Genomic DNA, 25,437 nt, shown 5'->3' on the forward strand with positions numbered 1-25,437 from the left:
CACCATTGCTTGGTTTGATCCTACAGAGTAAATGGGCACGAGCATTAATACACGTTGTGCAATTTCATGACGGGGTTCATGCTTTCTCAGTCTTATATTTTAGTGGTTTGTCATGAATATTAACTAAGTAAAAGAACTAGCTGCCATATACAGGGAGAAAGAAAAGCTCTCCCTTACATAGCCTATGATGAATTGTAAATCACCCACAATTAAAGCTCAAGCGATGAGAACTGGCCTGATTATTCAGAGAGATATTAACAACTTTTGGTAGTGCAACTATTGTATAGGAATGTATAAAACAATTTCAACCATGGTTTTGAGTAAACAGTAAACATTGTAAACAGTTTTATCCACTTTGCTGTCACATAAAGGCATAGGTTACTTATAAAGATTTTAACTCTATGTGTCTGAAAGCATGTCCATTGTCCAATTCAACACAACCTGTGGAGGGTATATTCTTCAAATATCCTTGTCAAAAAAGGAAAAAGGAAATGGTAATACACCCTTGAGTATTTTACACAACCTTACTGCCCTGAATGACAAAACATAAGCATGATCAGTTGATCCTGCCACTCACCAAAAGCTGTATAGAACTCGTCCTTTGCTAGGTGCTCGTCGTCGTTGATGTCTTTGTATTTGAGAAGGTCAAACAGGGTGCACTCAGAGACCTCCTTGAACAGACCTTCCTGCTTGATGACCTGCAACAGAAAAATGCATTGAGACGTGGGCATGTAAGTAACTTATAGTTAAAGCTCATTCTAGACCTGGGCAAGTAGGTAACTTACAGTTAAAGCTAAGTCTAGACCTTGACTAATATGTAATTTACAGTTAAAGCTAAGTCTAGACCTGGTCTAGTATGGAAGTTACAGTTAAAGCTAAGTCTAGACCTTGACTAATATGTAACTTACAGTTAAAGCTAAGTCTAGACCTGGTCTAGTATGGAAGTTACAGTTAAAGCTAAGTCTAGACCTTGACTAATATGTAACTTACAGTTAAAGCTAAGTCTAGACCTGGTCTAATATGGAAGTTACAGTTAAAGTTAAGTCTAGACCTTGACTAATATGTAACTTACAGTTAAAGCTAAGTCTAGACCTGGTCTAGTATGGAAGTTACAGTTAAAGTTAAGTCTAGACAGTAAGTCTAAGTCTGGTATTTTGGCATCTGGGGTTTGCTTTTTTCTTGTACCTTTTCCCCCCATTTCCATTTCTTGGTGCTGAAACCCGGGAACCAACCATGGAACTTGGATTTCTAATGTTGTGGTATGTGGTTTCTAACCTAAACTCAATTTCACATTTAGGTTTGACCTTGATTGTCTATTGATCTCTTATTTCTGGAAGTAAATATGCTGAGGAAACCCTTTTTCATGGTGCAAAGACCTGTTATGTTTTATATAAGGTTTGAAATAAATCACATCTCGGGGCGACATTCACTCATCCATCATTCTAGATCAGCTGTCATAAAGCTTGACAAAATGTTACTGCTTAATGAATCATCCTCTACTTTGTCTTTTTCCCTGCAGCGTTTTGGCTAAGCTTTCTGAACACTTATTGAACCAAAAGTGTAAGCTATGTAGAAGGATCACAATTTGTTTGACGATTGAACCTCATTAGTTACATTTGAAAATGTTCTTCCAGCCATCTGTGTACAGTGCATTACAAGCATTCATAAAAGTCTATGTCTCCTTTTAGATAATCTATAACAATACTTGAATGGCAATTGTATGCATTCATAATGCATTACCTCGGCACAATTGGTTCAGAGAAATTATTATCAAAACACAATGGTATTCCGAAGTATTCTCTGGCTTCCTGATTGGCCCCATGGCAGATGGTTTGATTAAGGGAGATGGCAATATCAGAGTGGCTGTGTGTCACCCTAGTCTTTGATGATTCTCACACCATCTTTTAAATGTTTTATGTCCCGGCCTGAAATCAAACCATCTTTCCCATGCTCTGTAGTTGATGTTCGGGTTGGATGTACTGGCAGAATCGACCCATCTGATTGCAACAACATAAAGAAGGGGATCAGTGTCTGAAGATTGTGTGGAGGGAGGGAGTGCACCACCCCCTCCACCCAGACATGCACACACACACAAGCATGGAAGTACACGCACACACATACCCACACATAAACACACACCATGCCAAGCCTGAACCTTTTAACTAAACTCACAAAATGACTCGCATTATGTTAGGGAAACAGCTGTAACGTGTGTTCGGAATGCAGCCACAGTCCGTGTCAAATTAACACCCCATTTACAGAGGCGACGGGACATTAGACGGTCAGTCAAATGTAACACCTCTTTTACAATGAACAATTACACAAATAGCAGACTCGTAAACGAGGTCTGAAATTATCGGTCACATCAAATTTGTATAATTTAACATGGCAAGAGTGAAGAACGAGGAAATTAGTTATTTTACTGATTGAATTCTCGGCCATAAGTGACCTCTGTGATGTGACATAGATTAAGGTCAACTGTGTCAACGTCTGAGATTCAGAATGAATGACTGCGGTGTGCTTTTGTAAACAAGACATTAAAAACTTTGCCTTAAAATAGCTACAACACGTTTGTACTGTATACCGTATGTACTGTGTGTCAACATCATCATATGCCTCAAGGATTAAGAGAGACTGTAGCATTTTCCTGTGAGGAATGCTTTAAAACCAACATGGCGTTACTCAATCTGTGCAGTGGATGTTTATGGACAGACTGACATTCAAACACTTGGATAGACGATGGCTCATAGCTTGGTGTCTAGCCCTCAGTGTCATCCGTAGTTTAATACCTTTGGTATCTATGGTTACTACCTAAAGCAACTTTCCAACGTGTCAACGGGGCATATTTGCATATTCAAAGAAAGCCTAACACTTTATTTCACCCACTTTGCATTGATTTGTGCTCTCATCTCTGAGCTGAAAGCTTCGCTGTTATGTAAAAAAAAAATGCAAATGATATGAAAATATAGTTTAATAATATCAGAGCTGTTGGCAGTAATCAAATGGGGCACTTTGTATAAAAAAAGTGAATGCATAAGAATATGAATCAAGCTAGTTTCCTCTCTCACATCATCCCAATAGAGACTGGCGGAATCAGAGTGCCGCTGGATATATTAGTATGAAACTGACCTGAGAGCAGTTTAAAGGCTATTTAAACCAGTAGTAGTAGCCCACCTATTCATTATTTAAATGCATGGCATATAAACTAGTCCTCAGGTACTGTGAGACATGTATTTATTATACGTAAAATGTCTCCTTTTCTCACGAAAGCATCTCAAATCTTCCTTTTCAACCACACTTTCTGGCAACAACAGTCAAAGCCAGCATTCTCCCATGAGCGGAAAGTTCCTTTGACTTGGATTATTATATTTCGAAAGATTTAACGGCAACTCTTTGCACCTCGCTTTACGAATTAAAGACCGAATGAAGGGAAAAACATGGAAAATAATGCTGAGGACATTAAGATGGCTCATAGTGAACTCCTAGTATAGTAAACACAATGTTTAGGTTCTGTTTGTTTAAGCTTTTCAATTCAGGGAAGGTGTGATGGCATGGCTACTGACATGTGGGAAAGACATTTACTGTGGATTTATAGTCTACCCTCATGTCCACACTTGTGACAGTTCACTACTCCTTGGTGTCTAGCAAACACAATGTTGGGATGTCGTTGGTTTTCCCTTTTCTTTGAAGCACTTATTGACATCCAAGTCCCATCCTCATCTCCTCACCTGTGATAGTTCACTACTGTCTACTCTCCTGCTACCATCGGCGTCGAAGCGCTTAAACACAACATCGACCAGTCTCTTCCTGGTGGCCATGTTATTTTTATGGCTTCCCTGGTTGCCGGTTGCCATGTATCTCTGGTCATACATGTCCAGAATCTTGGTCTTCAGCCTCTTGTAGTCACTCAGTCTGCAGTTGTCATCTGAGGAACAACAACAAGAGAGAATAAGTTAGTGTCTACAATTTCTGAATCATGTAAGACACATATTAAGTCAATGGGCATACCTGTGTGCTAATGAGTCTCTGTTAATGCAGAATATTAAGGTAAAAGCTTTCATGAAAGGAGCTGTTTGAGTTAGAAATGTCAGTTGTGTCACTTCATATGTAAACCACCCAGTACATTATGCAAACAGGACACTGTAATTCAAACGTCAGTTATGTCACTTCATATGTAAACCACCCAGTACATTATGCAAACAGGACACTGTAATTCAAACGTCAGTTATGTCACTTCATATGTAAACCACCCAGTACATTATGCAAACAGGACACTGTAATTCAAACGTCAGTTATGTCACTTCATATGTAAACCACCCAGTACATTATGCAAACAGGACACTGTAATTCAAACGTCAGTTATGTCACTTCATATGTAAACCACCCAGTACATTATGCAAACAGGACACTGTAATTCAAATGTCAGTTGCGTCACTTCATTTGTAAACCACCCAGTACATTATGCAAACAGTACACTGTAATTCAAATGTCAGTTGTGTCACTTCATATGTAAACCACCCAGTACATTATGCAAACAGTACACTGTAATTCAAATGTCAGATGTGTCACTTCATATGTAAACCGCCCAGTACATTATGCAAACAGTACACTGTAATTCAAACGTCAGTTATGTCACTACATATGTAAACCACCCAGTACATTATGCAAACAGTACACTGTAATTCAAATGTCAGTTATGTCACTACATATGTAAACCACCCAGTACATTATGCAAACAGGACACTGTAATTCAAATGTCAGTTGTGTCACTTCATTTGTAAACCACCCAGTACATTATGCAAACAGTACACTGTAATTCAAATGTCAGATGCCTTGTTTTCCACATAATATGTAAAAAGAATTACATGTGAGGCAGAATGTTTTCCTTCTTATTTTGGTCTCTGCCAAGGGAGTGTTATTAAGCTCTTAACTTTACCATATGTACGATATCAATTAATTATGTTAATATTCTGATCAAAAGCATTGGCATTGTAATCATAATAGCAACAACCTTACATGATCAGCTCTATTTAGATTTTGTCAAACCTAGCTGACATATTTAACCTAACTGTCAAAACCCCACCAGTGAATACCTAACACTCATTAAACTTCATCCTGGAATACACTGTTTTCTGTATTGCATGTTCAGGGGGGGGGGGGGTGCATCAGCATTGTGAGTGTGCTAAATGGCAATGCTTTGTATGACTGCTTTCCCTAAGATACCATGAACAATGACTTCAAACTTACAGCATTGCACCTCCAAAAAGCCACATCAACGTCAACAGAAAGACATCGATGAGCGAAATCATTGCTCAATGTCAAACACCAACTCTGACAGTAGGAGGAAAGCTTATGATTTGTATTTGCAATGCACCATCAAAGCAGACTCGTCAAAAGAGTCAACTACAATAAATATTTAGCATAGAAGAGTTGCGAGCAAAAAATAATGACTGGAACTTGTTGTTCCAACACATGACATATAGTAAAACTTATTTTCTTGTATGTAGAGAAGTGTCACTCTCATAATGACTGTTCCATTGGCTGTTGTCAATTACGAAACACCTGAATAGACGTTGCTTTCATCCAATCCAAAAAGAAAATCCTAAAGTATGAAATAAAGTTTCAGGGAATGTTTTGAGTTGCTTTAGACAAGTGTTCTCAAAAGTGGCGTAACACATTCAGTGACAGACAGTCATCCCAAAGCTGGAGCCTTCATAGACACAGCCTCTCCAGGACTGTGGCATCACCTGTTACAGTGTGTGACTGTGCACCATTTGACCACCAAGCGCTGCACATCATGAAATTGCCTCATTTTTGACAAGCCTTGGTGATAGAAAAGCTGCCGTCGTCAGAAATGGCCAAATGAATAAAAGATAAATGGCTGCTAGCCCTAGCCCAGGGGATATGAAGGTCAGTGTCATCAAAAGCCCTGGAAACACAGGGACAGACAGACAGACAGACAGACAGACAGACAGACAGACAGACAGACAGACAGACAGACAGACAGACAGACAGACAGACAGACAGACAGACAGACAGACAGACAGACAGACAGACAGACAGACAGACAGACAGACAGACAGACAGACAGACAGACAGACAGACAGACAGACAGACAGACAGACAGACAGACAGACAGACAGACAGACAGACAGACTCGCTCTCTTTTTATATAATACAAACACACACAGGTACAGACATTAGTGAGTATTCATTAAAGGGATTCTTCAGTATTTTTGGCAAAGAGGCCCTTTATCTACTTCCACAGAGTCAGATGGACTTCTAAAATGCAGTTTGAAGGAAATTGCTATCTTGTGTTGGCGCAATGTCTATGGGTATCTGCTTGCAAGGACTTCCAATCATTGCGCTAATGCTAGTTAGCATTGGCTCTTCCTCCTCATTTCCAAAATCCCAAAGTATCCCTTTAACAGCCATGGTAGCAAATAAAAAACTAAACTAAAAATATATACTTAATGGGAAAATGTGCTACTTTTCAACCTTATATTCATTATCTCCACCACCATACCAGTGACTATATATGTGAAAACAGCGGGTTTCTATTATCTGTGTTTAAAAATATAAGAAGTTCCTAAAAAATGTCACCGCGAATCTCATAAACTGTGAAGGAATACCCATACTAACACACTGTATATTACATACTTAATGAGTATATACTACATACTATATACTAGTAGTTCATTTTAGAATACCGTAAACAAACAGTATCCTTTCAGTTGAGCGTACTAGCTCTTCGTAGGTCTACCGGAAGTTGATGCTGTTGCTATGCAACCTCTTGCTAGTTAGTTAGCATAACAAATTATTAGTTAGACATTTTACAACATCGGGTGTGTTCCTAAATTCAATCGGGAGTGCCAGAGTGTGCTCTGTAAAATCAGAGCATTGTCAGATTGTTAGTTTGTAAATTAGGAGCATTTCACTCTCGGAGTGCACACTGGACGCTCAGGCTGAGGAGTAGGGTTGATTTGAGCATTCTAACCTTACAACAGCAGGCAAGCATCTAAGCTAACGTTGGCTAGCTTCCTAGCTACTTCCAGACACAAATGAGGCCACTCTGACCATTTTACTCGCCCTTGCAGAACTGGTTTGGCTGTTTTCATGTTATCCAGAGCGTTGGTAACTGTACTGTAACTGTGCTGATGGCACCAATTTAATGACGCTTTTTTTGCCAACATTTAATGACACTGGCCATATTCAACGGGTGTTGGGGAGCTCGTAAATTCATTATTCTGTGCTGTGGTACACTCAGAAGAGAGTGATGTGAAATTAGAGTAGATAGCCAGAACAAATGTCCATTGAGAACGCACAACGACTATACCATTAAGCTAAGCTAAATTTGACAGGGAATAATCAAGTCAATAAACATTGGGTAGTTGGTTAGATAGCCTATAGCTAATACACTGGAAAGTTTGATGTATAAGTAGCCAACTAATGTTAGGTAACGTAAACTCATGTAAACTCGTACATCGCCATGGTCCGTACAATTGCCCTTATTTTAGCGCCCCAAAAAGTAATACTTCCAGATCAAATGTAATGTCAATACCATTGTAAAGCACAATTTCTCCCCTTTCCAACTGAATCAATTACATGTCTGCCTGTTTATGCATAATTCAAGCAGGCAATGAGCCCCGTCAGGTCTTTTTTTAAATAGTGGGTGGGGAAGCAAACTAATGCGTGATAGTGAGAAGGAGAGATGTCGTGTGGGAAAATTGCTTTTTTTTAACTCGATCTGTCCAACTTTTCACCTTATCTCCTCTAAAATGTAAATTAAACACTATAAGAGTTTATATAATGTGTCTTTACAAAGCTGTTTGTGTCGAATTTGAATCGGGTTTTTAGCGCGGTGCTAAAGTGATCATAGAAGTAAACAGCAGCTTTGAGAATGATGATCACATGCAATGATGATGCAGAAAATGACTAGGTTTTTCCCCCCTACCCCCGTCACTGTCCATTTCTTGTTTTTAAAGGATGAGAGAACTGCTACATCTGGTGGAGAGAGATTGTAAGACAGAAATAGTTGCTTTATGCGTGCTGTACGTCAAGATGTAACAGAGGGTCCATTTTTTCAACTTTTCTCCAATACTATAGAGCCATTACCATGTCGATCAACGCTTGAATAGAAACCTAGTTCACACCCCCGATTTTGAAGTCAACACAGTCGCTACAGTCCCATTAGTTTTCTTTGTAGCATCGTTTGAATGTTGCGGTTGCGCACATTTGTACGGAATGGGGTGAGTTTACGTTAGCTAGCTAACTACATACCAGTACATACTGCTGTAAAGATATGCGATCTGGTTCGTAAGGATAGTGTCGCTAACAAATTGTCAGCCAATATAAAGTCATAACTTTATTACATTGCTCAACATTTTCTTAACATTTGTCATAATTAGTTAAAGCAATGCATTTGTATCTGCTCTCGTTGTACTTCGGCTGCATATTTTCAGCCATTTTCTTCAAATCTGAAAACAATGTGAGGCCACGTCCATTTCCTGAAGAATTGCATTGTGGGTCCTAAAGTACAGAAATAGTGTCCTCTGCATGTATACTTCATATTTTTGTGAATTTAGTATGACGTCCAGGTACTTTTGGCATACTAACTATAGTTGAAGACGGAAATGTACATACACTTAGGTTGGAGTCATTAAAACTCATTTTACATCCACTCCACACATTTCTTGTTAACAAACTATAGTTTTGGCAAGTCGTTAGGACATCTACTTTGTGCATGAAACAAGTAATTTTTTCAACAATTGTTTACAGACAAATTATTGAATTTATAATTCACTGTATTACAATTCCAGTGAGTCAGAAGTTTACATACACTAAGTTGACTGCCTTTAAACAGCTTGGAAAATTCCATAAAATTATGTCATGGCTTTAGAAGCTCCTGATTGGCTAATTGACATAATTTGAGTCAATAGGAGGTGTACCTGTGGATGTATTACAAGGGACTACCTTCAAACTCAGTGCCTCTTTACTTTACATCATGGGAAAATCAAAAGACATCAGCCAAGATCTCAGAAAAACAATTGTAGACCTCCACAAGTCTGGTTCATCCTTGGGAGCAATTTCCAAACGCCTGAAGGTACCACGTTCATCTGTACAAACAATAGTACACAAGTATAAACACCATGGGACCACGCAGCCGTCATACCGCTCAGGAAGGAGATGAGTTCTGTCTTCTAGAGATGAACGTACTTTGGTGTGAAAAGTGCAAATCAATTCCAGAACAATTCCATTTGGATTTTTTTTAAATGTGTACTTTTTTTTGTCAAACCTACCTGACATATTTAACCTAACTGTCAAAACCCCACCAGTGAATACCTAACACTCATTAAACTTCATCCTGGAATACACTGTTTTCTGTATTGCATGTTCAGGGGGGGGGGTGCATCAGCATTGTGAGTGTGCTAAATGGCAATGCTTTGTATGACTGCTTTCCCTAAGATACCATGACCAATGACTTCAAACTTACAGCATTGCACCACCAAAAAAGCCATGGTATACTACACCAAACACCAACTCTGACAGTAGGAGGAAAGCTTATGATTTGTATTTGCAATGCACCATCAAAGCAGACTCGTCAAAAGAGTCAACTACAATAAATATTTAGAATAGAAGAGTTGCGAGCAAAAAAAAATGACTGGAACTTTTTGTTCCAACACATGACAAATAGTAAAACATATTTTCTTGTATGTAGAGAAGTGTCACTCTCATAATGACAGTTCCATTGGCTGTTGTCAATTACGAAACACCTGAGTAGACTTTGCTTTCATCCAATCCAAAAAGAAAATACTGAAGTATGAAAGAAAGTTTGAGAGAATGTTTTGAGTTGCTTTAGACAAGTGTTCTCAACAGCAAAGGACAACAGCAGTAAAGGACCTTGTGAAGGTGCTGGAGGAAATAGGTATAAAAGTATCTATATCCACAGCAAAATGGGTCCTACATCAACATAACCTGAAAGGCCGCTCAGCAAGGAAGAAGCCACTGCTCCAAAACCGCCATAAAAAAGCCAGAATACGGTTTGCAAATGCACATGGGGGCAAAGATTGTACTTTTTGGATATATGTCCTCTGGTCTGATGAAACAAAAATAGAATTGTTTGGCCATAATGACCATCTTATATTTGGAGGAAAAAGGGGGAGGCTTGCAAGCCGAAGAACACCATCCCAGATCTGAAGCACGGGGGTGGCAGCATCAAGTTATGGGGTGCTTTGCTGCAGGAGGGACTGGTGTACTTCACAAAATAGATAGCATCATGAGGGGGTAAAATTATGTGGATATATTGAAGCAACATCTCAAGACATCAGTCAGGAAGTTAAAGCTTGGTCGCAAATTGGTCTTCCAAATGTACAATGACCCCAAGCATACTTCCAAAGTTGTGGCAAAATGACTTAAGGACAACAAAGTCAAAGTATTGGAGTGGTCATCACAAGCCATGACCTCAATCCCATAGAAAATGTGTGGGCAGAACTGAAAAAGCATGCGCGAGCAAGGAGGTCACAAACCTGTTTCAGTTACACCAGCTCTGTCAGGAGGAATGGGCCAAAATTCACCCAACTTATTGTGGGAAGCTTGTGCAAGGCTACCCAAAACACTTGACCCAAGTTAAACAATTTAAAGGCAATGCTACCTAATTCTAATTGAGTGTATGTAAACTTCTGACCCACTGGGAATGTGATGAAAGAAATAAAAGCTGAAATAAATAATTCTCTCTACTATTATTCTGACATTTCACATTCTTAAAATAAAGTGGTGATCCTAACTGACCTAAGACAGGTAGTTTTTCCTAGGATTAAATGTCAGGAATTGTGAAAAACTGAGTTTACATTTGTTTGGCTAAGGTGTATGTAAACTTCTGACTTCAACTGTAGTGCCCTAGCTAGGTTATCCGTGTGTATTACCCCAAAAATGTTTATTAAAGTGTATTTTGCCCCAGCTATATTGTCTAGTGCCCCAGCTATGTTATTCTTGTTCGTGCCCCAGCTATGTAACTGTAGTGTCTAGTGCCCCAGCAATATTATCGAAGTGTCTAGTGCCCTAGCTATGTTGTCTAACGTACCATCTATGTTATTTCTAGCGTCTAGTGTCCCAGCTATGTTATTCAAGTGTCTAGTGCCCTAGCTATGTTATTCAAGCATCTAGTGCCCCAGCTATGTTATTCAAGTGTCTAGTGCCCTAGCTATGTTATCCTATCTAGTGCCCCAGCTATGTTATTCAAGTGTCTAGTGCCCTAGCTATGTTATCCTATCTAGTGCCCCAGCTATGTTATTCTAGTGTCTAGTGCCCTAGCTATGTTATTCCTGTGTCTAGTGCCCCAGATATGTTATTATAGTGTCTCGTGCCCCAGCTATATTGTCCAGTAACAGAGTTATTGTGTTATAGTGTGTAGTGCCTTATCTATGTTATTATAGTGTTTAGTGCCTATAATAACATAGCTAAGACTCTTGACACAGCGCAATATTGGACTCATCTGGACTCCTTCACTTTGTTGATTGCCCCTCTATATCTGTTCCTCAGTTTGTTCCCCGTGTCAGCATTAATGTCGTTAAGTTTTTCATGTCCAGACGCTGTCCTGTCTTGTTTAATGTCTGTTTATTAATTAAATGTTCACTCCCTGTACTTGCTTCTCGGCTCCCAGTGTCTGTCCACACAGAATGCTGACAACATTTGAAGCATCAGGGAGTTTTGTTTTGGTTGGTGAAGTCGGGTCTGGGGCCGCTGTCGAAGAAACCAGGGCTGCCTCAGCTGGCTCGAGAGGTTTCCTTGCCTCGGTTAGCTCGGTAGGCTCCCACTCCACTTTATGCCTCAGCCGGCTCGTCAGGCTCCCACGCCTCGGCCGGGCCATCAGGCTCGCACAGGTGGGATGCAGGGTGGCACACCTAGAGGGGGGTACTGTCACGACTGCTCCCGTTCCCCCTCTATAGCACTTGAGGGCGCCAGGTGGCCCATCTTTACGCACACCTGTCACCATAATTACAGGCATCAGCAGAATATTGGACTCACCTGGACTCCTTCACTTAGTTGATTTCCTCCTCTATATCTGTCTGTTCCTCATTTTGTTCCCCATGTCGACATTAATGCCGTTTTGTTCCCCTGTCCAGATGCTGTACATGTTTTATTTCTTGTCCGTTATTATTAAATGTTCACTCACAGTACTTGCTTCTCGTCTCCCAGCGTCTGTCCTTACACTATGTTATTCTAGTGTCCATTGCCCCAGCTATGTTGTTCAAGTATCTAGTGCCCCAGCTATATTATTCTAGTGTCTAGTGCCCCAGCCATGTTATTCTAGTGCCCCAGCTATATTATTCTAGTGTCTAGTGCCCCAGCCATGTTATTCTAGTGCCCCAGCTATGTTGTCTAATGCCCCAGTTATTGTATTATAATGTTTTGTGCCCCAGCTGTGTTGTCTAGTGCCCCAGCTATGTTATTTTAGTGTCTAGTGCCCCAGCTATGTTATTCTTGTCAGGACCCGGTTACGAACCCGGGTCTCTGGAGTGAGAAACAGTCACTTAACCAACTGAGCCACGAATAGTCGGCAGAACCCAGAAGATGAGGCAGACACAGCAGTACTTGAGACAGTGTATTTAATGAAGTAAAAAAGTGAAGTCCTTCAGGAAAACATGTAACTCCACAACCTCAAAAGGAATTCCACAAGAACAAAGGTAATCCTCCAAGACAAAAAGGTAAATCCACAAGGTGGTAGGTATAGCATAAAAAGCCTCAAAAGATACACAAAAATAAATAAACAAGAACAAAAAAAACAGAATTCCACAAGAGAGTCCACCGGGATCAACAAGAGTACACAGAATACTAGGGCTGGGTGCTAACATACAAACACAGAGCAAATAACTGATGAAAACAATACAATCAGGGGAAACGAGGCACAGGTGCAAATAATAATGGGGATCAAGGGAAAACAAAAGGTCAAAAAGCACAATGGGGGCATCTAGTGACCAAAAACCTGAACAACCCTGGCCAAATCCTGACAATTCTAGTGTCTTGTGCCCCAGGTATGTTATTATACTGTCTAGTGCCCCAGCTATGTTATTTTAGTGTCTAGTGCCCCAGCTATGTTATTTCAGTGTCTAGTGCCCAAGCTATGTTATTGTAGTGTCTATTGCCCCAGATATATTACTATAGCGTCTAGTGCCCAAGCTATGTTATTGTAGTGTCTATTGCCCCAGATATATTAGTATAGCGTCTAGTGCCCAAGCTATGTTATTGTAGTGTCTATTGCCCCAGATATATTACCTCCAACTGCTCTTAAACGCTAGTAAAACCAAATGCATGCTTTTCAACCGATCGCTGCCTGCACCCGCATGCCCGACTAGCATCACCACACTGGATGGCTCCGACCTTGAATATGTGGACACCTATAAGTACCTAGGTGTCTGGCTAGACTGCAAACTCTCCTTCCAGACCCATATCAAACATCTCCAATCGAAAATCAAATCAAGAATCGGCTTTCTATTCCGCAACAAAGCCTCCTTCACTCACGCTGCCAAGCTTACCCTAGTAAAACTGACTATCCTACCGATCCTCGACTTCGGCGACGTGATCTACAAAATTGCTTCCAACACTCTACTCAGCAAACTGGATGCAGTTTATCACAGTGCCATCCGTTTTGTCACTAAAGCACCTTATACTACCCACCACTGCGACTTGTATGCTCTAGTCGGCTGGCCCTCGCTACATATTCGTCGCCAGACCCACTGGCTTCAGGTCATCTACAAGGCCATGCTAGGCAAAGCTCCGCCTTATCTCAGCTCACTGGTCACGATGGCAACACCCATCCGTAGCACGCGCTCCAGCAGGTGTATCTCATTGATCATCCCTAAAGCCAACACCTCATTCGGCCGCCTTTCGTTCCAGTACTCTGCTGCCTGTGACTGGAACAAACTGCAAAAATCGCTGAAGTTGGAGACTTTTATCTCCCTCACCAACTTCAAACATCAGCTAGCTGAGCAGCTAACCGATCGCTGCAGCTGTACATAATCTATTGGTAAATAGCACACCCATTTTCACCTACCTCATCCCCACAGTTTTTATTTATTTACTTTTATGCTCTTTTGCACACCAATATCTCTACCTGTACATGATCATTTATCACTCCAGTGTTAATCTGCAATATTGTAATTATTCGCCTACCTCCTCATGCCTTTTGCACACATTGTATATAGACTCCCCTTTTTTCTCTGTGTTATTGACTTGTTAATTGTTTACTCCATGTGTAACTCTGTGTTGTCTGTTCACACTGCTATGCTTTATCTTGGCCAGGTCGCAATTGCAAATGAGAACCTGTTCTCAACTAGCCTACCTGGTTAAATAAAGGTGAAAAAAAATAAAAAATTACTATAGCGTCTAGTGCTCCAGCTATGTTATTCTAGTGTCTAGTTTAGCATCAATGTTATTCTAGTGTCTTGTTCCCCAGGTATGTTGTCTAGTGCCCCAGCTATGTTATTCTAGTGTCTAGTGCCCCAGCTATGTTATTATCGTGTCTTGTGCCCCAGCTATGTTATTATAGTGTCTATTGCTCCAGCTATGTTATTATGGTGTCTAGTGCCCCAGCTAGGTTAACTAGTGCCCTTGCTATGTTATTATCGTGTATAGTGCCCAGCTATGTTGTCTAGTGCATCAGCTACAGTATGTTGTCTAGTGCACAAGCTATGTTGTCTAGTGCCCCAGCTATGATGTCAAGTGCCCGAGCTATGTTGTCTAGTGCATCAGCTACTGTCACGTCCGTTGTTGGAATGAGACCAAGGTGCAGCGTGGTAAGCGTACATCTTTCTTTATTTTGATGAACACCAAAAAAAAAGATATATAAAAAAGATAAACGAACATAAAGTTCTGCAGGCTATACAGCAACTAGCAAAATCAAGATCCCACAAACTAAAGGGGGAAACAAGGATGCCTAAGTATGATCCCCAATCAGAGACAACGATAGACAGCTGCATCTGATTGGGAACCTTACCAGGCCAAACAAAGAAATAGGAAAATTAGAATGCCCACGCAAATCACACCTGACCTAACCAAATGTAGAAATAAAAAGTCTCAGGTCAGGGCGTGACAGCTACAGTATGTTGTCTAGTGCACAAGCTATGTTGTTTAGTGCCCCAGCTATGTTGTCTAGTGCATCAGCTACAGTATTTTGTCTAGTGCACAAGCTATCTTGTCTAGTGCCTCAGCTACGTTGTCTATTGCCCCAGCTATGTTATTCCAGTGTCTAGTGCCCCAGTTATGTTATTATAGTGTCTAGTGCCCCAGTTATATTATTATAGTGTCTAGTGCCCCAGCTATGTTATTATAGTGTCCAGTGCCCCAGCTATGTTGTCTCGTGCCCCAACCATGTTGTCTAGTGCCCTAGCTATTTTGTCTAGTTCCCCAGCCATGTTATTCTAGTGTCTAGTACCCCAGCTATGTTATTGTAGTGTCTAATGCCCCAGCTGTGTTATTGTAGTGTCTAGTGCCCCAGCTGTGTTATTCTAGTGTCTAGTGCCCCAGTTATGTTATTATAGTGTCTAGTGTCCCTGCTATGTTATCTAGTGCCCCAGCTATGTTGGCTATGTTGTCTAGGGCCCCAGCTATGTTGTCTAGTGCCCCAGCTATGTTATCTAGTGCCCCAGCTATGTTTGCTATGTTGTCTAGTGCCCCAGCTATGTTGTCTAGTGCCCCAGCTATGTTGTCTAGTGCCCCAGCTATGTTATCTAGTGCCCCAGCTATGTTGGCTATGTTGTCTAGTGCCCCAGCTATGTTGTCTAGTGCCCCAGCTATGTTGTCTAGTGCCCCAGCTATGTTGTCTAGTGTCCCTGCTATGTTGGCTTGTGCCCCAGCTATGTTGTCTAGTGCCACAGCTATGTTGTCTAGTGCCCCAGCTATGTTGTCTAGTGCCCCAGCTATGTTGTCTAGTGCCCCAGCTATGTTGGCTTGTGCCCCAGCTATGTTGGCTTGTGCCCCAGCTATGTTGTCTAGTGCCCCAGCTATGTTGTCTAGTGCCCCAGCTATGTTGTCTAGTGCCCCAGCTATTCTTTATAGTGCCCCAGCTATGTTGTCTAGTGCCCCAGCTATGTTGTCTAGTGCCCCAGCTATGTTGTCTCTTGCTCCAGCTATGTTGTCTAGTGTCCCAGCTATGTTGTCTCTTGCTCCAGCTATGTTGTCTAGTGCCCCAGCTATGTTGGCTTGTGCCCCAGCTATGTTGGCTTGTGCCCCAGCTATGTTGTCTAGTGCCCCAGCTATGTTGGCTTGTGCCCCAGCTATGTTGTCTAGTGCCCCAGCTATGTTGTCTAGTGCCCCAGCTATGTTGTCTAGTGCCCCAGCTATTCTTTATAGTGCCCCAGCTATGTTGTCTAGTGCCCCAGCTATGTTGTCTAGTGCCCCAGCTATGTTGTCTCTTGCTCCAGCTATGTTGTCTAGTGTCCCAGCTATGTTGTCTCTTGCTCCAGCTATGCTGTCTAGTGCCCCAGCTATGCTTTATAGTGCCCCAGCTATGTTGTCTAGTGCCCCAGCTATGCTTTATAGTGCCCCAGCTATGCTGTCTAGTGCCCCAGCTATGCTTTATAGTGCCCCAGCTATGTTGTCTCTTGCTCCAGCTATGCTGTCTAGTGCCCCAGCTATGCTTTATAGTGCCCCAGCTATGTTGTCTCTTGCTCCAGCTATGCTTTATAGTGCCCCAGCTATGCTGTCTAGTGCCCCAGCTATGCTTTATAGTGCCCCAGCTATGTTGTCTAGTGCCCCAGCTATGCTTTATAGTGCCCCAGCTATGCTGTCTAGTGCCCCAGCTATGCTTTATAGTGCCCCAGCTATGTTGTCTAGTGCCCCAGCTATGCTGTCTAGTGCCCCAGCTATGTTGTCTAGTGCCCCAGCTATGTTATTTAATGCCCCAGCTATGCTTTATAGTGCCCCAGCTATGGTGTCTAGTGCCCCAGCCATGTTTTCTAGTGCCCCAGCTATGTTGACTAGTGCCCCAGCTTTGCTGTCTAGTGCCCCAGCTATGCTTTATAGTGCCCCAGCTATGTTGTCTAGTGCCCCAGCTATGCTGTCTAGTGCCCCAGCCATGCATTCTAGTGCCCCAGCTATGTTATTATAGTGTCCAGTGCTCCAGCTATGTTGTCTCGTGCCCCAACTATGTTGTCTAGTGCCCCAGCTATGTTGACTAATGCCCCATTTACAGCATGTTGTCTAGTGCCCCAGCTATTTTGTCTAGTTCCCCAGCCATGTTATTCTAGTGTCTAGTACCCCAGCTATGTTATTGTAGTGTCTAATGCCCCAGCTGTGTTATTGTAGTGTCTAGTGCCCCAGTTATGTTATTATAGTGTCTAGTGTCCCTGCTATGTTATCTAGTGCCCCAGCTATGTTGGCTATGTTGTCTAGTGCCCCAGCTATGTTGTCTAGTGTCCCTGCTATGTTTTCTAGTGCCCCAGCTATGTTGTCTAGTGCCCCAGCTATGTTGTCTAGTGCCCCTGCTATGTTATCTAGTGCCCCAGCTATGTTGGCTATGTTGTCTCGTACCCCAGCTATGTTGTCTAGTGCCCCAGCTATGTTGTCTAGTGCCCCAGCTATGTTGTCTAGTGCCCCAGCTATGTTGTCTAGTGCCCCTGCTATGTTATCTAGTGTCCCTGCTATGTTGTCTAGTGTCCCTGCTATGTTATCTAGTGCCCCAGCTATGTTGTCTAGTGCCCCAGCTATGTTGTCTAGTGCCCCAGCTATGTTGTCTAGTGCCCCAGCTATGTTGTCTAGTGCCCCAGCTATGTTGTCTCTTGCTCCAGCTATGTTGTCTAGTGCCCCAGCTATGTTGTCTCTTGCTCCAGCTATGCTGTCTAGTGCCCCAGCTATGCTTTATAGTGCCCCAGCTATGTTGTCTAGTGCCCCAGCTATGTTGTCTAGTGCCCCAGCTATGTTGTCTAGTGCCCCAGCTATGTTATTTAGTGCCCCAGCTATGCTTTATAGTGCCCCAGCTATGGTGTCTAGTGCCCCAGCCATGTTTTCTAGTGCCCCAGCTATGTTGTCTAGTGCCCCAGCTATGTTGTCCCGTGTCCCTGCTATGTTGTCCATTGCCCCCGCTATGTTGTCTAGTGCCCCAGCTAAATTGTTTAGTGCCCCAGCTATGTTGTCTAGTGCCCCAGCTAAATTGTTTAGTGCCCCAGCTATGTTGTCTAGTGTCCCTGCTATGTTATCTAGTGCCCCAGCTATGTTGTCTAGTGCCCCAGCTATGTTGTCTAGTGCCCCAGCTATGTTGGCTATGTTACTTAGTGCCCCAGCTATGTTGTCTAGTGCCCCAGCTATGTTGTCTAGTGCCCCAGCTATGTTGTCTAGTGCCCCAGCTATGCTTTATAGTGCCCCAGCTATGCTTTATAGTGCCCCAGCTATGTTGTATAGTGCCCCAGCTATGCTTTATAGTGCCCCAGCTATGCGTTATAGTGCCCCAGCTATGTTGTCTAGTGCCCCAGCTATGTTATTTAGTTCCCCAGCTATGTTATTTAGTGCCCCAGCTATGCTTTATAGTGCCCCAGCTATGTTGTCTAGTGCCCCAGCTATGTTGTCTAGTGCCCCAGCTATGTTGTCTAGTGCCCCAGCTATGTTGTCTAGTGCCCCAGCTATGTTATTTAGTGCCCCAGCTATGTTATTTAGTGCCCCAGCTATGCTTGCCCCAGCTATGCTTTATAGTGCCCCAGCTATGTTGTCTAGTGCCCCAGCTATGTTGTCTAGTGCCCCAGCTATGTTGTCTAGTGCCCCAGCTATGTTGTCTAGTGTCCCAGCTATGTTGTCTCTTGCTCCAGCTATGTTGTCTAGTGCCCCAGCTATGTTGGCTTGTGCCCCAGCTATGTTGTGCCCCATTGTGCCCCAGCTATGTTGTCTAGTGCCCCAGCTATGTTGTGCTTGTGCCCCAGCTATGTTGTCTAGTGCCCCAGCTATGTTGTCTAGTGCCCCAGCTATGTTGTCTAGTGCCCCAGCTATTCTTTATGCCCCAGTGCCCCAGCTATGTTGTCTAGTGCCCCAGCTATGTTGTCTAGTGCCCCAGCTATGTTGTCTCTTGCTCCAGCTATGTTGTCTAGTGTCCCAGCTATGTTGTCTCTTGCCCCAGCTATGTTGTCTAGTGCCCCAGCTATGCTTTATAGTGCCCCAGCTATGTTGTCCCCAGCTATGTGTCTAGTGCCCAGCTATGCTTTTGTCTAGTGCCCCAGCTATGTTGTCTAGTGCCCCAGCTATGCTTTATAGTGCCCCAGCTATGTTGTTTACTCTATGTTGTCTCCCCAGCTATGCTGTCTAGTGCCCCAGCTTTATGCTTTATAGTGCCCCAGCTATGTTGTCTCTTGCTCCCAGCTATGCTTTATAGTGCCCCAGCTATGCTGTCTAGTGCCCCAGCTATGCTTTATAGTGCCCCAGCTATGTTGTCTAGTGCCCCAGCTATGCTTTATAGTGCCCCAGCTATGCTGTCTAGTGCCCCAGCTATGCTTTATAGTGCCCCAGCTATGTTGTCTAGTGTCCCCAGCTATGCTGTCTAGTGCCCCAGCTATGTTGTCTAGTGCCCCAGCTATGTTGTCTAATGCCCCAGCTATGCTTTATAGTGCCCCAGCTATGGTGTCTAGTGCCCCCCAGCCATGTTTTCTAGTGCCCCAGCTATGTTGTCTAGTTGCTAGTGCCCCAGCCATGCTTGTCTATGCCCCAGCTGTCTAGTGCCCCAGCTATGCTTTATAGTGCCCCAGCTATGTTGTCTAGTGCCCCAGCTATGTTGTCTAGTGCCCCAGCCATGCATTCTAGTGCCCCTAGCTATGTTATTATAGTGCCCCAGCTATGTTGTCTCTGCTCCAGCTATGTTGTCAGTGCTCCAGCTATGTTGTCTAGTGCCCCAGCTATGTTGTCTAGTGCCCCAGCTATGTTGACTAGTGCCCCATTTACAGCATGTTGTCTAGTGCCCCAGCTATTTTGTCTAGTTCCCCAGCCATGTTATTGCTATGTGTCTAGTATGTTGTCTAGTGCCCCAGCTATGTTATTGCTAGTGTCTAATGCCCCAGCTGTGTTATTGTAGTGTCTAGTGCCCCAGCTATGTGTTATGCCCCAGCTATGTTGTCTAGTGCCCCAGCTATGTTGTTAGTGCCCCAGTGTTGTCTGTCCCTGCTAGTGTCCCTGCTATGTTATCTAGTGCCCCAGCTATGTTGTGCTATGTTGTCTAGTGCCCCAGCTATGTTGTCTAGTGTGCCCAGCTATGTTGTCTAGTGCCCCAGTGCTATGTTGTCTAGTGCCCCAGCTATGTTGTCTAGTGCCCCTGCTATGTTGTCTAGTGTCCCTGCTATGTTGTCTAGTGTCCCTGCTATGTTATCTAGTGCCCCAGCTATGTTGTCTAGTGCCCCAGCTATGTTGTCTAGTGCCCCAGCTATGTTGTCTAGTGCCCCAGCTATGTTGTCTAGTGCCCCAGCTATGTTGTCTCTTGCTCCAGCTATGTTGTCTAGTGCCCCAGCCATGTTATTCTAGTGTCTAGTACCCCAGCTATGTTATTGTAGTGTCTAATGCCCCAGCTGTGTTATTGTAGTGTCTAGTGCCCCAGCTGTGTTATTCTAGTGTCTATGTTGCCCCAGTTATGTTATTATAGTGTCTAGTGTCCCTGCTATGTTATCTAGTGCCCCAGCTATGTTGGCTATGTTGTTGTCTCGTGCCCCAGCTATGTTGTCTAGTGCCCCAGCTATGTTGTCTAGTGCCCCAGCTATGTTGTCTAGTGCCCCAGCTATGTTGTCTAGTTATGTTGTCTAGTGCCCCAGCTATGTTATCTAGTGTCCCAGCTATGTTGTCTAGTGTCCCCCAGCTATGTTATCTAGTGCCCCAGCTATGTTGTCTAGTGCCCCAGCTATGTTGTCTATGTTGTCTAGTGCCCCAGCTATGTTGTCTAGTGCCCCAGCTATGTTGTCTAGTGCCCCAGCTATGTTGTCTCTTGCTCCCCAGCTATGTTGTCTAGTGCCCCAGCTATGTTGTCTCTTGCTCCAGCTATGCTGTCTAGTGCCCCAGCTATGTTGTCTAGTGCCCCAGCTATTCTTTATAGTGCCCCAGCTATGTTGTCTAGTGCCCCAGCTATGTTGTCTAGTGCCCCAGCTATGTTGTCTAGTGCCCCAGCTATGTTGTTTAGTGCCCCAGCTATGCTTTATAGTGCCCCAGCTATGGTGTCTAGTGCCCCAGCCATGTTTTCTAGTGCCCCAGCTATGTTGTCTAGTGCCCCAGCTATGTTGTCCCGTGTCCCTGCTATGTTGTCCATTGCCCCCGCTATGTTGTCTAGTGCCCCAGCTAAATTGTTTAGTGCCCCAGCTATGTTGTCTAGTGCCCCAGCTAAATTGTTTGCCCCAGCTAGTGTGCCCCAGCTATGTTGTCTAGTGTCCCTGCTATGTTATCTAGTGCCCCAGCTATGTTGTCTAGTGCCCCAGCTATGTTGTCTAGTGCCCCAGCTATGTTGGCTTGTGCCCCAGCTATGTTGTCTAGTGCCCCAGCTATGTTGTCTAGTGCCCCAGCTATGCTGTCTAGTGCCCCAGCTATGTTGTCTAGTGCCCCATCTATGCTTTATAGTGCCCCAGCTATGTTGTCTAGTGCCCCAGCTATGTTGTCTAGTGCCCCAGCCATGTCTAGTGCCCCAGCTATGTTATTATAGTGCCAGTGCCCAGCTATGTTGTCTTTATAGTGCCCCAGCTATGTTGTATAGTGCCCCAGCTATGCTTTATAGTGCCCCAGCTATGCGTTATAGTGCCCCAGCTATGTTGTCTAGTGCCCCAGCTATGTTGTCTAGTGCCCCAGCTATGTTATTTAGTTCCCCAGCTATGTTATTTAGTGCCCCAGCTATGCTTTATAGTGCCCCAGCTATGTTGTCTAGTGCCCCAGCTATGTTGTCTAGTGCCCCAGCTATGTTGTCTAGTGCCCCAGCTATGTTGTCTAGTGCCCTATGTTATCTAGCTATGTTGGATTGTGCCCCAGCTATGTTGTCTAGTGCCCCAGCTATGTTGGCTTGTGCCCCAGCTATGTTGTCTAGTGCCCCAGCTATGTTGTCTAGTGCCCCAGCTATGTTGTCTAGTGCCCCAGCTATTCTTTATAGTGCCCCAGCTATGTTGTCTAGTGCCCCAGCTATGTTGTCTAGTGCCCCAGCTATGTTGTCTCTTGCTCCAGCTATGTTGTCTAGTGTCCCAGCTATGTTGTCTCTTGCTCCAGCTATGCTGTCTAATGCCCCAGCTATGCTTTATAGTGCCCCAGCTATGTTGTCTAGTGCCCCAGCTATGCTTTATAGTGCCCCAGCTATGCTGTCTAGTGCCCCAGCTATGCTTTATAGTGCCCCAGCTATGTTGTCTCTTGCTCCCCAGCTATGCTGTCTAGTGCCCCAGCTATGTTTATAGTGCCCCAGCTATGTTGTCCCGTCTCTTGCTCCAGCTATGCTTTATAGTGCCCCAGCTATGCTGTCTAGTGCCCCAGCTATGTTGTCTTTATAGTGCCCCAGCTATGTTGTCTAGTGCCCCAGCTATGCTTTATAGTGCCCCAGCTATGCTGTCTAGTGCCCCAGCTATGCTTTATAGTGCCCCAGCTATGTTGTCTAGTGCCCCAGCTATGCTGTCTAGTGCCCCAGCTATGTTGTCTAGTGCCCCAGCTATGTTATTTAATGCCCCAGCTATGCTTTATAGTGCCCCAGCTATGGTGTCTAGTGCCCCAGCCATGTTTTCTAGTGCCCCAGCTATGTTGTCTAGTGCCCCAGCTATGCTGTCTAGTGCCCCAGCTATGCTTTATAGTGCCCCAGCTATGTTGTCTAGTGCCCCAGCTATGCTGTCTAGTGCCCCAGCCATGCATTCTAGTGCCCCAGCTATGTTATTATAGTGTCCAGTGCTCCAGCTATGTTGTCTCGTGCCCCAACTATGTTGTCTAGTGCCCCAGCTATGTTGACTAATGCCCCATTTACAGCATGTTGTCTAGTGCCCCAGCTATTTTGTCTAGTTCCCCAGCCATGTTATTCTAGTGTCTAGTACCCCAGCTATGTTATTGTAGTGTCTAATGCCCCAGCTGTGTTATTGTAGTGTCTAGTGCCCCAGCTGTGTTATTCTAGTGTCTAGTGCCCCAGTTATGTTATTATAGTGTCTAGTGTCCCTGCTATGTTATCTAGTGCCCCAGCTATGTTGGCTATGTTGTCTAGTGCCCCAGCTATGTTGTCTAGTGTCCCAGCTATGTTTTCTAGTGCCCCAGCTATGTTGTCTAGTGCCCCAGCTATGTTGTCTAGTGCCCCTGCTATGTTATCTAGTGCCCCAGCTATCTAGTTGGCTATGTTGTCTCGTACCCCAGCTATGTTGTCTAGTGCCCCAGCTATGTTGTCTAGTGCCCCAGCTATGTTGTCTAGTGCCCCAGCTATGTTGTCTAGTGCCCCTGCTATGTTATCTAGTGTCCCCCAGCTATGTTGTCTAGTGTCCCTGCTATGTTATCTAGTGCCCCAGCTATGTTGTCTAGTGCCCCAGCTATGTTGTCTAGTGCCCCAGCTATGTTGTCTAGTGCCCCAGCTATGTTGTCTAGTGCCCCAGCTATGTTGTCTCTTGCTCCAGCTATGTTGTCTAGTGCCCCAGCTATGTTGTCTCTTGCTCCAGCTATGCTGTCTAGTGCCCCAGCTATGCTTTATAGTGCCCCAGCTATGTTGTCTAGTGCCCCAGCTATGTTGTCTAGTGCCCCAGCTATGTTGTCTAGTGCCCCAGCTATGTTATTTAGTGCCCCAGCTATGCTTTATAGTGCCCCAGCTATGGTGTCTAGTGCCCCAGCCATGTTTTCTAGTGCCCCAGCTATGTTGTCTAGTGCCCCAGCTATGTTGTCTAGTGCCACAGCTATGCTTTATAGTGCCCCAGCTATGCTTTATAGTGCCCCAGCTATGTTGTATAGTGCCCCAGCTATGCTTTATAGTGCCCCAGCTATGCGTTATAGTGCCCCAGCTATGTTGTCTAGTGCCCCAGCTATGTTGTCTAGTGCCCCAGCTATGTTATTTAGTTCCCCAGCTATGTTATTTAGTGCCCCAGCTATGCTTTATAGTGCCCCAGCTATGTTGTCTAGTGCCCCAGCTATGTTGTCTAGTGCCCCAGCTATGTTGTCTAGTGCCCCAGCTATGTTGTCTAGTGCCCCAGCTATGTTATTTAGTGCCCCAGCTATGTTGTCTAGTGCCCCAGCTATGCTGTCTAGTGCCCCAGCTATGTTGTCTAGTGCCCCAGCTATGTTGTCTAGTGCCCCAGCTATGCTTTATAGTGCCCCAGCTATGTTGTCTAGTGCCCCAGCTATGTTGTCTAGTGCCCCAGCTATGTTGTCTAGTTCCCCAGCTATGCTTTATAGTGCCCCAGCTATGTTATTTAGTGCCCCAGCTATGTTGTCTAGTGCCCCAGAAATGTTGTCTAGTGCCCCAGCTATGTTGTCTAGTGCCCCAGCTATGTTGTCTAGTGCCCCAGCTATGCTTTATAGTGCCCCAGCTATGTTATTTAGTGCCCCAGCTATGTTGTCTAGTGCCCCAGCTATGCTGTCTAGTGCCCCAGCTATGCTTTATAGTGCCCCAGATATGTTATCTAGTGCCCCAGCTATGCTTTTTAGTGCCCCAGCTATGTTATTTAGTGCCCCAGCTATGTTGTCTAGTGCCCCAGCTATGCTGTCTAGTGCCCCAGGTATGTTATTTAGTGCCCCAGCTATGTTGTCTAGTGCCCCAGCTATGCTGTCTAGTGCCCCAGCTATGTTGTCTAGTGCCCCAGCTATGTTGTCTAGTGCCCCAGCTATGCTTTATAGTGCCCCAGCTATGTTGTCTAGTGCCCCAGCTATGTTGTCTAGTGCCCCAGCTATGTTGTCTAGTGCCCCAGCTATGCTTTATAGTGCCCCAGCTATGTTATTTAGTGCCCCAGCTATGTTGTCTAGTGCCCCAGAAATGTTGTCTAGTGCCCCAGCTATGTTGTCTAGTGCCCCAGCTATGTTGTCTAGTGCCCCAGCTATGCTTTATAGTGCCCCAGCTATGTTATTTACTGCCCCAGCTATGTTGTCTAGTGCCCCAGCTATGCTGTCTAGTGCCCCAGCTATGCTTTATAGTGCCCCAGATATGTTATCTAGTGCCCCAGCTATGCTTTTTAGTGCCCCAGCTATGTTATTTAGTGCCCCAGCTATGTTGTCTAGTGCCCCAGCTATGCTGTCTAGTGCCCCAGCTATGCTTTATAGTGCCCCAGCTATGTTGTCTAGTGCCCCAGCTATGCTTTATAGTGCCCCAGCTATGTTATCTAGTGCCCCAGCTATGCTTTATAGTGCCCCAGCTATGTTATTTAGTGCCCCAGCTATGTTGTCTAGTGCCCCAGCTATGCTGTCTAGTGCCCCAGCTATGTTGTCTAGTGCCCCAGCTATGTTGTCTAATGCCCCAGCTATGCTGTCTAGTGCCCTAGCCATGATTTCTAGTGCCCCAGCTAT

General features: G+C 44.3%; 1 protein-coding gene across 4 annotated transcripts in view; it reads right to left on the minus strand.

The window, feature by feature from the left end:
- Positions 1 to 25,437, minus strand: part of LOC123993523 (follistatin-related protein 5-like) — a 234,127-nt gene that overhangs the window by 78,216 nt on the left and 130,474 nt on the right. For all 4 annotated transcript variants that reach the window (XM_046295752.1, XM_046295753.1, XM_046295754.1 and 1 more), the window contains exons 5-6: positions 3,729 to 3,925; positions 578 to 698 (exon numbers count right to left, since the gene is read on the minus strand). In XM_046295752.1, coding sequence (XP_046151708.1) covers positions 578 to 698; positions 3,729 to 3,925 — 318 coding nt within the window. The remainder of the gene's footprint in view (positions 1 to 577; positions 699 to 3,728; positions 3,926 to 25,437) is intronic.

Source organism: Oncorhynchus gorbuscha, linkage group LG13, assembly GCF_021184085.1.
Source record: "Oncorhynchus gorbuscha isolate QuinsamMale2020 ecotype Even-year linkage group LG13, OgorEven_v1.0, whole genome shotgun sequence".
NCBI lineage: Eukaryota > Metazoa > Chordata > Actinopteri > Salmoniformes > Salmonidae > Oncorhynchus > Oncorhynchus gorbuscha.